Below are 17,951 nucleotides of genomic sequence, written 5' to 3'. Positions count from 1 at the left end.
TCTTTCAAACGAAAGAAATGGAGATTTTAATTATAAATCAATAGGTAGTCAAATATAATTCTCTTTACGGCGCACATGTTCTACAAAGACATGTACTGAATTGCTCAGATGATTAAGCAAATTTAACTTCTAAAAAACATAAAGTCGGTGTATAAAACAAAGTTGAGAACTAGTTCGATAAATGCGTTTATTTCTATAAATACTCTATAATGATGCGGTTTTCCCTGCCATATTAACCTGATAATTAATTATTGAAATGAATTTATTAATAACGTATCAATAGATTCTTCATTAAAACGATTAAATCATCGCTGCTTCTTTAAGTGAACGCTTTTTTTCCGCCATAGAATTAGTCTTAGATAAATTTCTTATGTGCTCAGCTGTCGATATTTCATTTGCTATAACGTCATGTAGTTAAAATTACAGTATGAGATTATTGTATTTACACAATGTCTCTATGACCAGTAATTTCGATGCCTAGGGATTAATACATTGATAGTCATTTTATATTTGCAGGTGATAATTAACCGGAGGTTTTATAATTGCTGTCCCGAGGACATCTATGAAAGCCTATAGCAGTACGTTTTGATTTCATCAACATGTTTACATAGTTGTGGAATATGATCGGAAGTTCTTTACGATGGTACATACCAATGGGTCTAGAAGAGCACTTCAATTATGATTATTTTTTATTTTCACGTGTGCTTAATTTTTACTACTTGTGTGTCATTTGAAGTTATAGCTGGTGAACAGTTGAAAAACATAACAATCGGATATTTGACTGTGGATAAACGTATACCATGGCAGAGAGATACTCAGGGAAGGGTTATATCTGGAGCTATATCATATGCTGTTGATCTTATCAATAATGATACGACAGTGTTACCAGACTATCATATACATCTAGTGTGGGGAGACACAAAAGGAGACACCATCACTGGGACAAAATTACTACTTGACCAATGGCGACAAGATGCCGTAGCCTTTTTTGGTTTAGAGGATAGTTGCAGCGTGGAGGCTAGGGTGTCAGCTGCAGTAAATCTCCCGATGATATCATATGTAAGTATAGTTTTCTTATTACCATCCACCCAAAAAATAATAAATGAAAATAAATAAATTCAAAATAAAAAAAAAAAAAAAAAATAAAAAAAAAAAAAAAAAAAAAAAAACACACACAAATGGGTCAATCAATGTTCATACACATATTTTAAATATTACTTTTCACGGTTGACCGTTTTCAGACTTGCTTGTCTATAATTAAGTTTTTCTTTGGTTGTCAGATGACAACAGGTGTATGTTTGTTCTGATGTGTGGTAGAATTTCATAAAAGCATATGACCTTATACAATCTGCATAATGCTTTGCATAATTATTATATCGAACACTTCAATTACGTACCAATTTGGAAACTCTATATAGCCATTTGTGCAACACCAGGACCGCGTGTAATTTCCCACAAAAGAATACATAAGTATTTAAAGTTTCAATAAGTGGCAACTGTTTAATTACAGAAACATTTCCAGCTATTAATTTAAACAGCAACACCATGTCAAACATTTTTCGAACTTATTTGCTCTAAGAATTTTCTGGTAAATTTTATTTGAACTCAACTTTAATGTCAATTTTCTTACTTTCTTCTCTATTGTTTTTATATTAGATTTGAATGACCACGTAAAACAAAACAAAACAGATAATAAGTAGTTAAAAATAATAAAACAATAAAACAATAAAACAAGATCGATTGACCTTACTTCCAGAAGAAAAATCAGACTACAAATAAATATCACAAGTTAAAATAAGCGGCAAATAAAATTGAGAATGGAAATGGGGAATGTGTCAAAGAGACAACAACCCGACCAAAGAGCAGAAAACAGCCGAAGGCCACCAATGGGTCTTCAACACAGCGAGAAAATGCCGCACCCGTAGGCGGGCTTCAGCTGGCTCCTAAACAAAAATAAATGCTTGTTTAGGCAATCCAAGTTTTAGTTTGTGTCAGTATGCCTGTTTATAATTGAATGCATAAAATCATACGTTATTCCTATTAAAAAAATCTTACAGAAAACACATACATCAAATATGTTGTGTATGTTTACTATATAACCAGCAAGTTTGTAATTAAATATCACGAAGTCATTTTCACATCAAATACGTATTGGAGTATTACAGAAAAAAATTGCTTACACTTTTGATCCTTTAAAAACAGGTCGATTTAAAGATATTATTTAATACAGATTCAGATTCAATATTTTTTTATTAAATTCTCACCACTTGTATAACATTATACATTCCAATATACATATAAAACATTGCGTATAACATTAAATATTGAAAAACATATATAAAACATATACATGATGATCAGCTTACAGAACTTGAAATTACGAATTTTTCAGTAGGCAATATACATCGTTAGATAAATCAAAATGAATTTTTACAATCAAATTAAACAATTTAGTCCATTAACAAATTGAAAGTTATTCTGAAATATCCAGTCCCACTAGTTTCGCTACTTAAAGAACCTGACACTCGAAAGTTAGTGGTCATGCATGATTAATTCATGTGTGTGTTGTTTATATCGCAAAAACACGTACAGGTTTCATTTTTAAAAGTTCTAGTAGATAGATAACGTTGTAAACACTTTGACAGGAGTAAATTAAATAAATTTTCCTGATGTAGCTACACTTTCTAAGAATGTTTTAGTGTCAACTGTCTTGGAATGATATCTCAATTGCTAAATATATTTTGCTTTTCATCAAATTGATACGTTACAGCTGTTACTGTGTGGACATTTGAATCGCCATTAAATCATCTCTCCTTTCTGGTTTGATTGCCAAAACATGCAGATCTAACTTATGTTAATAAATGATAACAACCCTATGTAAATACTGCTGTAAAAAAGTAGGTTTGGAGATTGTTCTTCAATAGTTGTTTTTTTTTTTTATTTATAAAGTTTTGCATGATTTAATCGTGAAATATTAAACTCATTAGTCTTCCAAACCTAGATGGAAAAGACTGTTTCTAAATAGAGATATTATCTTAATTTTAAATTCAACATACAATATATGCCACACCTGATTTAACTGGTAAATGTAACACGTAACTTATTAAGTTGCTTTATCCAGGAGCACTACCTATAACACCTATCATCATATTTAGGATCTCCGTTTGGCCTAAGGATATGTGTTGCGATAAACAGCGTTTTATGAGTGATTCTTTCTGCTTTAATCTCTCCATCTAGTTGTGTGAGATAGATTGTTTGTGATTTATTACTAATGCTAATTGATGGAAACTATTTCTTTCTTCAGACAATTAAACGAGATAACGTTTATTTGTATAAGTAGTCATATTAATGTTTTATTCGATTGAAGGTTATCGCCAATAAATTCAGAATGCAACTGCAACGGTTGATAAACTCTGCGTATATATTTGTCCTACGTTGTTGAATGAATAAAACTTCGACAATTGCATTGATCTTCATTTAAAAGGGGGGATGGGGGTTAACTGCATAAAAGGTTACCAATTTCGTTAGTTAAATAGATGGCGTTTGTCTTTTAGAGAATATTATGTTGATGGTAAATCTTAGATGTTCTAAACTAAATGTGAATTAGCCTAAGAACTTGGCAAATCTTAAAGACTTTATCTGAATTCTTACTGTCTTTTGACTTGAGGTGTTACTGGTTTGCACCACAGTTACTCTAAGTTTAAATTTTAGTGGGGCATGAATTGGTGGTTATTTTATGATTGAATGTTTTTTTCGGTAGCGGTTTCTGTAACATAAACCGTTTTTAGGCTTTCGTAATGCCCACTTCCACTTATACTTTTAACTGAAAAAAAAATGCAAATTATAAGACTCTATCAGAAAAGTTTTATGCGTACAGCAAATAGGAAAAATGTTGACCGAATTCATTGTCTGAAGTATAATAGTTTTGTCGAGTATTGTGTAGCTTCAGACATTTTACTATTGATTGCCATTGAGATGTAAAAATGTAATGGCCGATTTCCTAAAAATTAAATACTTGGATTCCATATATGTTCAAATGAAGGCACAATAACATTCTTGATAGCGCTTTTGGAAATTGAGTTTCTCACACTAACCGTTCATCTATATTGAAATGAATTTTATTCGATCAATTGCTATGTTTAGTGTATAGAATGTTAAATGGAACACTGTCTACGAGACTTTTGATTAGTCTTTTGACCTGAAGTTGAATAATATTTGCATTTCATGTTTTTATGTGTGCAAACTAGTAAAAGAAATGAGAGATTAAATGACAGTATGTCAAATGGCTCCGACATTTATAAAAACTGATAAGTTTTAGTCACTTCTCGCCTAAACGTTAGTAACAGTAATGGAGATTCGAGTCTTGTTGGATGTTTATTGTTTGGTTGTGTAGAATTGTTCAGATTACTAATCAAAGGAACATATACAATAATAGGTTAACCTATTGGGTTAAAACATGCTTTACCGGAAAAAGAGGCGGTAAATACAACGGGGAAGAGAAACCGACAACGCCATGAAAAAAACAAAAGACGACGACAAGACAAAAAGTCCACAAAACATCCATATAGAAAACTATATAAGGAGCAACATGAGCCCAACTTATTTAAGAAAAAAAGAGGCGATAGATACAATAGGGGAGGGAAACGGACAAAACACCCCATAGAAAACTAAAGCAACACGAACAACCTGAACTGTCAATTGAAACAAAATCCCACCAACACACACAAACGTAAACACATTTGAATACTGAGAACACTTATAATCATCATTATAATCAACATTATAATCATCATTATAATCATCATTAAAATCAACATTATAAGAATAGCAAAAAATAAATTATAAAGAAAAAGATATATAGTTATATCTGTCATGATAACATTTTGAAGTTAATATCATGTTTTCATGCTAATCAATACTATGATACAAATTGTGAGTTTCTCGTTCTTAATGTCTTCCTAAGATTTCAGGTTTGTCATATTCATTGCTCTGCGAATTCAAGCATTTCTGCTTCTTCGTATTCTTTATGTTTCAATTTTTGTTTTTCGTTGTCATTTGCAACATGTTACACTTTGTAAGTGTCTTGTCTTGAGGCATTTCAGATTCCTAATGTTCTTAGATCATTCTGCTAATGATTAGCTTCTGCTTCGCCCTTTTATCTATGTTTCAAATTTCCTTTGTCTTGCGTTTGAACATGTCGGACTCACTGTCTTCTATCGATTTTTTAAAATGCTTTCCCTTTTCTGTAATCAGAGACACTAAGCTTTTGTTGAATTAACTCAATTTCAAATTTTAGAACCTGACTTTATTCTTCGGTTTGTTTTTCGTGTTGCCTGTGTTTTAAGAAATTCTATTTTGCTTTCCTTTTTATAAGTGAGATTCGTGTCGTTTGCTTAAAGTCTAGTAGTGATGATGTTTAACGCATATTCAGGAAGAGAACAAATTAACTATATTTAGATAAATATGTTATGCAAAGTGCTTTGTCCGCAATGAGCGGCTGAAATTTGAACTGCCACTAGACAATTTGATTATGTTCGATAGGGAAGTAATTTAGCCGCATACATTCATATCAAAGAGTTGTTGCAAGGATTATCTAACGTGTAAAGAGCGCAAATTCCCTAAACGAGGCGTCGGATTTCAGGTCACATTCCAACCGGATGTGACTGCGTATTTATACATCCTTTACTATCAAATGGACGCACCACTGTAGCCAACGTTTAAGTGACGGATGGGGAAGTGCATGGGTTATCATATTTCTATATCTCAGTCATTCCTCATATATATTATCCTTCAATGTCAATAGTGTCAAATAGGTCTGGAATATGTATTTTGATTTCAGATATCTAATTCCGTTGCACTGTTAAATTAAACATATCAACCTACAGCGTTTTCCTGATTTCAGCTTTCTAATTTCATCTTTCATTGGAAACACTCATGGGATATTATTTCTCAGGAACATTTTTTTCAAATTTTCACATATATAATGAACACATTTTGTAATCGTGTGAGTTTCATCCTACACTATCCCTCGCCATACGATGATATGATTATCGATATATAATATCGGAAGATATACAATTTATTGTGACATTACTGGAATATTATTGCTCCCACAGTAATTTTAGAAAATTATAATTAAGGTATATTTGTGACCTGAGACTTGCTAAAATGTCAAGCGTGATACCATATCATGCAACCTATACAAATTACAAATGCAAAAAACACTCTTTCGAAAAAGAAGACATTACATGATGTGTCATGATGAACTAAACAAACAAGAGAAATTATATATTTGTATCATTAAATGCATCGATATTCGGACCAGCTGATTTGATGTTCTATTACGTGTTCAGTGAATTACAAATGTATAAGTTAGTGTTCCTTACTTTATTTTCCCATTGTAACATCTAATGAAATAAAAAAAAAGACATTTTGTCTATCAGGAGGAGTAACCCCTTTACATTTTCTAGCAGCAAACTCGACATAAGACAACACAACTGTTCGAAAATATGGAGTTAGTAAAAATAACCCGTTTGAATTTGGCGCGCTTTTACAGGTTGAATAAATAACTTGTTTCCTTCATTTGTTGTCTTCTAATAAAAATATTTATATCTGTACAGGCACAAAATGTGGCTGTGTTAAACCAGTTTTAAGTACACAAAAATCTATCCCTATACTTCTCTAAATGACCAGGTTGTATAGCTTTGTTCATATGGCTCTAAATCTGTTTCAGCTCTTATACATCCTTGGCTTTCAAATATTGGGCCTTGAGCGTTCCTTATGAAGGTATATACAGAAAATCGCTTTGGACGCATACAATTTATAACATGTTGTTTTAATACCGGTATATGAAGAACATTATAAAAAAGTCAAGCTACAAACAGAATGACTACTAACGTGTAAAAGGATATATATATATATCATTGTATATCTTTAACACTTAAATAATTTAAATAGAAAAAAAAATACTACTCCAGTAACCCCCCTAATATTTTCATATCATGAAAGCGGAAATGTTCAAAGCATTAACATTTCATTTTAAACATAATTACACCTTATGTAAGAATCCTGGGTTATTTGGTTGATAGCCAGTGTATTTTTCACCAATTTACTGTTATCAAATGAATATCGTTCATGTTTTTAATGCCGCCGGGGTATATACAAAAAGGATATGCCTTTTTTACCCTCTCTGCCGTGGTATTTGCAAAAAAATACTCTATCCGACTGGACGCTTGTAACGTCACGATCATCTATGCGTTTTTGAACGTTAACATTCGGTCTAATTAAACAGATATATCATGTTAAGGAGGGGTATTTGCGAAAAATACCAGTCGAGAGAATGTTAAATTTAGCGAGCCGTAAGGCGAGCGAAATTTAACATTCTCTCGACTGGTATTTTTCGCAAATACCCCTCCTTAACATGATATATCTGTTCAACATTCGTTTTTGAAAGTATAAATACAAGGTATATCAATTGTCCGATATTCAAATGCAGTTCATTGAGTTCTTTATAAATGGATACGAAATTTCATAAAAACCTGAAATACCACCCAATCACATGTACTTTGCCTTAAACCAAATAAACATAGCAAGTAAACAGGAACCTATTATTTTTCATCTACTGTGATCCATACTGATGGATAGGCTATTTACAGCATTAATTGATTTATATAGGAGTAAATGATTACTTACTTTTCATGTCAGAAAACAAATATACAATGTATCAAGGAAGAAAATTTACCCCGATAACTTGAAGGTTATAATATTGTCATTAACTCCTTTCCTTTATCAAAATAAAACAAAATGTACATGTATGTTAAAAGATAAATGTAACGAATTACAGTATTTTTTGATGAATTTCTAAATTACTAATTTGATTTTCTGGTAGCTTTCTTATTTGTACCTATCAATAAATTGAAGCATTATATAAGATAACACCTTGGGTTGATGTAGGGTTATATTTCTAGGTTGCATTGTTGGACTATCTAGGTTACCGGACCACCAGAAAATCCTGGTGGTATTCGTTTATGACTTTTGCATACCTTGGTATCTTCCGCCTCTTTTTATTTTACATTATTGACAAATATTCCATTAAGTGTTTTAATTTAAATGGAAACAAAGTAAAAACGCTTTTCCTTTATTAAGTTTAATTTATTTGTGTATGTCTGTAATTGTGTGTTATTTTCATCCATGCAATATAACTTTTCTGAAAACGAATAACTATGTGGATTCTTGCCGAATGTAATGAAAATGAACCATATTATTATGGATCCTTTTCAAAATTCTTTACAAAAACAATCAGATAAGCGAATCTACAAAATTATGAAAAATTCCTAGCTTTCCGACTACTTTACACTTTACGTGTTAAATCAGTTTTTTTCAAAATGTGTATGTTTTTTTTATTTGTGTTTCAATTGTCATTTATTTTATTGTCTAGATTACTATAGTTGTTTTTATATCTTAATCGAATGCATTGATATTAACCGGAAGTGAATTACCAGTACTTATGTTGGTAGATACCAAGGGTATATGCAAGTAACCTTCGAATGATTAAGACAAAATGACAAAGTTTTCGACAATGACAGGTGAACTCATGGCCTCCAACAATGAGTATACCATTAAGCTATAAAAGACCCCGGTATGACAAAGCTGTAAATATTCTGGAGATAGTCGTCTCATTGTAAATGATCATCTCCTTATTTAATATTAGTTATGTATTAAACTAGTAAAACCAAATTAATGTTAGTACCGATAATTCAAAGATCTTACTACAAAGCTACAAAGCTGAATTGAACAACTTTAAGAAGGAGTTCCTTCAAGGAACAAAACGTATACATGGATCATATCTAAACTTACGAGCTCTATACTTAAAACCTTTGTGAGAGACAATTCCTTTTGGTACAAGATTTCTACAGGCATATAGCCGAACTTCCAAGCCAAATCAATGTGTCTATCGAAATAGCAAAAGATTTAAGAAGTTTGTGATAGCGAACTCGGTGACTACATCAATCATCAGTTTACATGAATAACGTTTATTGGAATCTAAAGCATCAATTCAGGCACGGGCATACCGTGAAAATCTGCATAATGTAAGAATAAACCAATGGAAGTTAATAGTCCAAAATAAAACATAAACAGCTGGTAGCTAAAATCGTCTCCTTTTTTGTTACTTTTAATATAGAATGTGAATCTAAAATATCAAAATCAAGATGAAAAATACAATTATTGCTATTAATAATGGGTTTATTTTAAGTAAGTTCCTTGTGGTAAATTTCCGCAGTATAATTAGAAACTTCTTGGTTATTTAAGGCAACAATATCATCAAGCTAATATAGTATTTCCATCAAATGGGATTTAGACGAGACTACACAAGATGTGACTATGAACTGGGATTCATAACAATACAGGAACAAGTCTGCTATTAAAAGAGCACATCATACGAAAATTTACAACCTGTCTTGAAATTGTTATGTCAAAAGAATAAATTGTTGCCAAGTAATTATTTAGCTTCATTATATAATAAGGTCTACTGTAATATATTATACAACTTGCTTTTATGTATATATGAAAGTGATATAATTTAAACTTTGATATCTTTTGACGATAATAGGAGACTTCAGTCTCGTTTGTTTTTATCTAATTCACATTAGTATAATTTGTAATAAATGTTTTTTTTAAGCTACTCCATTTTTATATTTATACCCAGAGTTTGATCATTTACCTTTTTTCAGAGAGATCATAATATTAAAAAACTGTAAGAATTTGTAGAAAATACGGTTCAAAATTGTCATTTGTCAGTGTTTTTTCTCTCTTATAAAGACAGGAAGAGAGAACATTGATTGATAAATAATTTTGGCGCCTCCACCACTATGATTATAATAAATGGTTTAAAATATTTATAAGTTAATTACGATCGACAGGGGTGGTTGGTTTCTACGACCTGATGCTTCCATTTACTACTAAAATACTGGACATCGATGAATAAGATATAGGGAGATAGCTAAGGTTTACTATAACCTTTAGCATTATATACGAACTGTGTCAACTGTCATTATTGATAAACTTCATTTGACTTGAGCTTATCTATGGAAATGATCAAAACCTCATAAATATTGTAAATAATTCAACCGAAATGATTGATAAATATATCACGAATTATACAGAATTCTTGAGACAACAATATTGGTTAGTCCAGAGTGCCGTTTCACTTTTACGCATTAAAGTTTACAGAGTATAACATGCCTCTCTTATTATAATTTTGATAGCTTGAATGTACTTTTATTGACTTTGAATTTGTCCCAATTAATATGGCAAATAATATTTGAAAATGAATAATTTTGCGTCTCATTTTGTTTGTAGCAATTGAGGACAAATGACGAGATATGATAATATGTTCAATAACTTATTATTTGTGTATAAGAGTCAAATCCTGCCACTACTTTGAAATACATGTAATGTTAAATTTATAATAAGATAATATGGATAGTACTCCAAAATAAAAAAAAAAGAAACAGCACTGCGAAAATTTTGAAATTTTCATCTGAATTGTACTGGACAAAAAAAAACATCCAGTCCTAAAAAATTGACACTGAAATATTTTGTGTGGTCAAAATTAGTTTGATCATTAACAAATTAAGTAGACTCTTGAGGCATGAGTTGTCATCTCTTCAGCAGCTCTAGCAGTGTCAACTGGTTCATTTGAATGTCCTAAATGTATTGTCAATGATCATTGATGCAATCTGGTTGGACAGTCTGACTGTAGGTAGAGTGCAAAACCTATCATAGTCAAGTAACGTATTACACTGAAGAGCCGTAAGGCAAAACGTCGAATAGTTGAATATTAATAAACTGGTCATGCAAGTGCAGAGAGTTTTTGTGATGTAGCTATCATTTTATACATTAGTTAATGATTGACATGCAAAGATGTTAAAACGAACCATTGATTCCTAACACAATTTAAAAGTTACGAGCTTTGTTGGTACATCATCTTTTAACAAGAGAATTCGCTTGAATTGAAGTAGTTAACAGACTTGATTCAACAAATATTTTATTTAAAATGACATTTTCTCTATTTTTTACTAGATAATTGAAGAAACTGTTGTCATAATGCTCTATAATATTCATTTATTTGATTTGATTTTATCTTGCTTAAGACTGGGAAATCCATAAGACGTTTTTTTAAAGTAGATTTTAGAATATTCTTTTTTTGCGAATTTCAACAGGGTTCAACGTAGCATCTTAGGTTTTTTTTTTATTATTATTAAATTGGTTTCTTGCAACACCAATGATTCGTTTTAAAGATGATTAGATATGGTATGATTAGTTAGTTGTTTTGAATATTGTTAAACTTTTTGAAGTAACTACATGAATATCCACACTTGAATCGGTAAACAGGTAACTATACAGGTTGAAGAATGGGATTAAAACTTAAAATCGGGCGTATAACATTTGCGCCGATTTAAAAAAAAAATATTTATCACTAGCACCGATTCTATATTTGCTTCTATTTGCATTTGATTTTAACAATAGTACGCAAGCCAGTGAAAGAAAAGATGGACTTCGTGGTTGGCAAGTACAAGTGTAACAGAGATGAAATTACAAGGAAGGAATACATCAGATGTGTAGCATATAAATACTCGGCAAGAACAGATTTATAACTCATTGTATTCCGTTTTGATGGATTTTAATGTTGTGCTTTTGAATGCTGTAAATAGATTTTTACTCCGTGATTTAAGTGGATGTAAACAGAAAACATAATTGACAATTTATAACATATGTACAACTGGCTAACGGAAGAGGTTCATAGTGATGAATAAAAAATAACATTCACCTGTTATTTACCTGTACACAATCGGCGCAAATGAAAGACAAAATCGGCACGTGAAAGAAAAAATCGGCGCAAGTGAAATGAAGATCGGCGCAAATGCAAAACGCCGTTTAAATCGTATACCTGTGGCATGTAAATTTGGGAGCAGTTCTAACATCTCTTCAGAAATGTCAGAATAATCTGTCATATAACTGTTCTATATAGTTCTACCGTTGACAGTTATATTAACCCTAAAACTGTTCTACAGAAGAACTGTCAAGATATGCTCTATAGAATAGAACTTTCCAGGACTGTTCAAGGGTATAGATCTGTCAGAATCAGTCCTATAGTAACAATATCAGACTTCCCAGGGTAGAACGGTCAGAACTTTTTTTGGGATAGAACTTTCCAAAATTGTTCTAGGATAGACCAGTCAGAATCAGTTCTAATGTAAAATTGTCTTAAACTTCCCAGGGTAGAATGGTCAGAATCTGTTTCAGGATGGAACTTTCTAAAACTGTTCTAAAGATGAACAGATATCATTTAGATTTTTAGATAGGTTAGAAATGATTCAAATTGTATAAGTCCGGGAAGGTAAAGAGATCCTGTCTCATATATGGCACACGGCGTGTTCAAGTTGGTTAAATTTACATCTCTTATAAGAATCTCATACATTATCACTTAGTGTATATTAAGGATGATATAAATGTATTATTTTACACATAACAATTTCTCGACTATGGATAAAACAGTTATTCTGCAAAAAACATATGTAAAGCGTATGTTATAAGTACGTTTAAAAGAATGTCTGTGAATATGAAGATACAAAAAGACATACAGAGGTATCACATGCCAGAATACAAGAATACATTCACAAGACAAACTAAAGTATAAAGAGAAACAAGGACACACGTACATCGAAAATATTTTTTACCGCAAATAACATGTGTTAGGCTTATGCTCTGGTTTGCGTTCAAACAAGTATCTGTGCATATAAAATTGAAGGTACTAAACAAACTACAGAGGTATCAAATACAAGACTACACAAACAAGATAAATTAAAGTATATACTAAGAAACACGGACACTACACACCTGAAACTCGTAATATCTATATTGTCGCTTTTATAAGAAATCTTTTTCCTATTTTATCTCTACAGCAAAGTAACATGTTCTTTCACGTTTCGCTCACTCGGATATTAAGAGCTCATAAAAAATAATTAAATATTACAAACAAATTAGTGCATGTCAATATATTATCATTTGCACACTTATTAGCTATATTAACCACAGGCACAAAGCCTTATAACAGGTGAAAAAGGCAAATTCCTTGCAAAAATAACTTATTTAAGTACATCATCTAACTACGTCTTGTTTTTCTTTCAAAACATATGAGTATGATTAGCTTGTAAAGCTACTTAACGAAACGCATACATTACAAAACGTGTTAAAAAGAATTAGATTGTGATGGTCAAATTATATTATGAGTAATTGAAGGATCGTTAATGTTAATTATCACTTTACTCTTCTTAAATTCATGGTTGATAAATTAAGAAGTTACAAAGAAACAAAGGTTTTAACTCCCTCAGGCGCTTAAAACCTTACTGTGTTGTCATCAACCAGCCCCAAAGGTTTACTAGGGAATATAAGCACATTATCTTCTCGCGCTGGGCTCAGATAGGCAATCTTATAGGATATGCAAGATGTTCATATGCGGCAATTTTTGTGTATTGTCGGTAGGTGAGGTTTTGAAAGAATAGTGTCTGTGTCTGTCCAAGTCACCTTCTTTTTTCCTATTTGGCCTTTTTTCTCAAGTTGCTTTCAAACCAAAATACGCATGAAGCATTTGCAACTGTACATTAAAAATCCATAACTATGAACGCCAAATTATACTATAATGAAGTTAGTTGCATGTGCTGGAGTAAAGAATATTTCAATGATAATTACAGATACGGGTTAGATGAAGATACAATTTGAATGCAAGACAAAAAGAAGATCACAATTTGGACTTCATGTAATTTGTCTAATCATCATCATTGAGAGAATTCATTTAATTGTAGAAAACATCTAAGTTATATAGATACAATGGATAAGAGTGGATTCTTGAAAAAGAAACCATGAGCCCGGAGGGCGAATGGTTTGTTTTTCATGAATCTACGCTTATCCATTGTATCTATAACTTAAACTATTGTGTTAATTTCTTTTCAAAATTAAAGCCTTTTCTTAATTAGAAGGTATTGTAAGTGAGTTTTAATAACCATGTTATCGTGTCCAACGATGCATTGATAATTCTCAGATCACAATTAATTGGTTAACAAAATACAAATATAACACTTCTACCTTTAAAGATCTTTATATTATCACGAATCTGAATATTATCTGTGTTTACAAAATAAGTCATTTTCAAACTTATTTCCAATAAAATTGAGAATGGAAATGGGGAATGTGTCAAAGAGACAACAACCCGACCAAAGAGCATATATAAAGTATATATAATAAGTATGTTACCGAAATTTCTAGCACTCTAGGCACATCACGATTTTCTAGCATAGGAATTTGCGAACAAACATTTGTAAAATTATGTAGTAAAACAGATGAAATCATACTATATTTATACAACAAAAATTGACAAATAGAATGTAATCATTTTTGTTTCAAACATGTGAAATAGCCAATAATAATCCAAAAAATAAACGGTAAAACATGCTATTACATGTATTACAAAAATATCCACTATAACATGCAAAATTAGAAAAAAAACAGAATTGGGACAACAGAGATAATACAGGGATTCGAACCTAAACCGACAAATCCCTATCTTTCAACTCGTTGATTTTAAGCATGCTAACCTCGCGGCTACCAACTTATACGACTGCCCATTGTGTATATATAAAGGTACAACCCCTGTGTGTCCGATGTTCATTTATATATATAAAATAGACATCTAAGTTGTAACCCATTGGTAGCCGAGAGGTTTCGTCGATATGTTGATGTCAGTCATTCATAACAGATTTCAAGGAAGGGTTCGATTCCCAGTGAAGGCATATACAAATAACAAAAATTAAAAGTAAGTTTTTAAATTAATTCCATTAGTGAACAGAAATCAGTAAATTAGCCAATTCAAACTTAATGAAATTAGACACACAAAGGAAACAATTGAATATAATTTGGTGAGTCCATTTCAGCGGCAGATTTAGGAAGCGTTGATTCTAGAAAAAGAATCCACGGTAAATGAATAGGCTGACGTCACCACAATGGTTTAAATAAAATATAATTTGTCTACGTCTAAAGAGAGTTTTTGTGAAGACTATGTAGAAGGCAAAACAAAAAGTCAAACGACATTAGCATATGACAGATATTAAAAAAATCAGCCTATTTCAATTAATCATCTTGTTCAAATCACAAAGACTGTTCCATAGAAAGGATCTTTTCGCTCTGCTAACTCCTCTACATGGAATGTCGAACACTAACGTATAAGACTGAATAATTGTGCTATTAGCACCAGAATAAGTATACACATGCTCTAAATTAATTATTTACAAACTGCCTTCTGTTTGAACTGTGTGAAAATTGACGGGTGCTCCCAAATGATTAATTTTTAGGCAAAAATGACGGAAATTGTAATCATTACACTTATAACAATGTCATTTTTCTATTTTATTAACCATAAAATCCGTTTAACAAATTTACATTTGTAATCTCATTTTATACATACTATATTTATGCTGTCTGATAAACATTTCTTATGACAACGGATGATTCTTGAAGGAAATCATATTAAAAAAGTTTCCATTGAGTAACTTTGCGATCAATATACACATTGTCTTGATTTTGATACTAGCAGTTAAAAAAATAATGTTAGGATTAAAAATGCATTTGACTAATATAACAAATAAGGAGATGTGTATGATTGCCAATGAGACAACTATCTACCAAAGTTCAAACGAACTGGATGTAAGCAATAATAGGCGACAATACGGCCTTCAACAATGTGAAAACCTATACCATATAGTCGACATGAAAAATATGAATCAATTCATTTGCGAAAACTACAAGCCCATTTTAAGTAAAGTTCTTTTTTAACCACCGAGTAACGCAATTGTTTTTACTAAGGCCTCATTGGTCCTTACCGAATACAAACATATATATTGTTTGTTCGTCCGTTAGTCACATATATTGACCGCATCAAACACGTTGCTTGCTTGTTGCTCTGATTGTTCATCCATACTCCTTGGTTTGTCGGGAACGGGGTTGAGTTCTATAGAAATGTAGCTCTAAGGTCAGTGTCACAAACTTAATCAAGTGTAGTGAAGAACTTAAGGTCATGCTTCAGTAATAACATGTTTTGAATTATAAAACTACTTAAAAGTTTGAAATTTTTTCTGTGTAACAGCGAATAGTATATTCTGATCGTATTATCATTATACAACAGTTCTTGTGTTTACATAAATTAATCATGACATATGTTTTGTAATTTGATCTACAATTACAATAAAAAAAAAATGCGCGTAATAAATTATAGCTTTTCGGTCTTCTGTTATCAATTTTAATTCAGAGAGTATAGGTAAATTATGTAGGGGAAATTAAGGAGGGATGAAGCTAATAACCTTCATTGCTAAAATGTAATTGTTTTTCATTACTTTTAAAAGTAGGTCACCGTTATTTAGAAGCGATAACGACAGACAAATCGGTTGTTCAAAGACCATATTGTGTAATAAGACTTCTCAGAAACATCTGTCCAAACAAATGAAGGGTCCTTTCTCAGATTGATATGACTAATCTTTAGTAATCTATAGAATCGATTAATTATTACAATTTATTATTGTCCAATAACTCAAAATTGTCAAGGTTGTTAACCGCCAGGACTCTGTATCTGTGTCAGAACACAAAACAATACTAGCTGGCTTTATTAACTTATTATCATAGAGAAGATCACGTTAAGATCTTTCACATATCTATAGGATGCAAAGGCTACGGATTATTTAATACAAAAGACATTTGCAAAAGTTAATGAACTTTTTCCTTATATAAACGAAAACCCCAAAGGTTTAAACAGTATAACAAAGGATTTACTGTTCACTACAAGAAGTATAAAGCCGTATAAACATTAACATGAAAAAGGTAATATTTTTATTCAAACTTTCTTGTTGATTTTGAAAGTAACGTCGTAGAGCAAAGACACATAATGATGTAAGATATCATGAAAATTTGTTTAAAACATTATACAATTTCTTTTTTTTTGCATTTCAAACGCATAACGATAAGAAGTAAACAGAAATAAAAAATTAACATACACTTCAGTTCGTCGTCTGACAATATAGACGGGCAAACGAGATCATTATACATAACTTAAATTATTGTTTCTGGATTTCCAAGACTTTTATTTTGAAATATGGTATTAAATTCGCTATTTTTATACGCCCGTCAATTTTTGACGGGACGTATTATGGTATACAAATGTCCAGTGTCCGTCCGTCCGTCCGTCTGTCTGTCCGTCTGTCTATCCGGCGTAAACATGTAGCACCGTAACTTGAGAATGACTTATCCAAATTTCATGAAACTTAACATAGTTGTTTCTTATGATGGTCAAACGATCTGTATACTTTTTGGTGAAAATAAGATTAAAACTTTTTGAGTTACGGGACTTAGTAACTAAAACAGGTGTGTGTTTTATTTTTCACATGTCGCGCCGTTTCTCAAAAACAATTTTTGATTATTGCTTAAAACTTTACACACTTCTTAGTTATTTTTATCTTAAGATCTGTATACTTTTTGGTGATGATTCAAAATTTTATTCTAGAGATATTGAGTATTTTGTTAAAAAAGGGGGAGGGGTTTTTCACATGTCGCGCCGTATCTCAAAAACAGTTTACGATTATTGCTTAAAACTTTACACACTTCTTAGTTATATTAACCTAAAGATCTGTATACTTTTTGGTGATGATTCAAAATTTTATTTTTGAGTTATTGAGTATTTTGTAAAAAAAGGGGGAGGGGTTTTTCACATGTCGCGCCGTATCTCAAAAACGATTTATGATTATTGCTTAAAATTTTACACACTTCTTAGTTATATTAATCTAAAGATCTGTATACTTTTTGGTTTTGATTCAAAATTTTATTTTTGAGATATTGATTTTTTTTTTTAA

The 17,951-nt window shown here is 31.3% G+C and overlaps 1 protein-coding gene across 2 annotated transcripts in view; it reads left to right on the top strand.

Moving 5' to 3' along the window:
• LOC127707900 (receptor-type guanylate cyclase Gyc76C-like) overlaps nt 1-17,951 on the top strand; it is a 148,429-nt gene that overhangs the window by 63,755 nt on the left and 66,723 nt on the right. For both annotated transcript variants that reach the window (XM_052212659.1, XM_052212658.1), the window contains exon 2: nt 517-1,059. In XM_052212659.1, the coding sequence (XP_052068619.1) occupies nt 679-1,059 (381 nt within the window). In that variant the 5' untranslated portion in view covers nt 517-678. The remainder of the gene's footprint in view (nt 1-516; nt 1,060-17,951) is intronic.

The sequence above is a fragment of the Mytilus californianus genome, unplaced genomic scaffold (genome assembly GCF_021869535.1).
Source record: "Mytilus californianus isolate M0D057914Y unplaced genomic scaffold, xbMytCali1.0.p SCAF_7, whole genome shotgun sequence".
NCBI lineage: Eukaryota > Metazoa > Mollusca > Bivalvia > Mytilida > Mytilidae > Mytilus > Mytilus californianus.
Note: the sequence above shows the minus strand (reverse complement) of the source record. Positions and strands in the feature narration are given on the sequence as shown.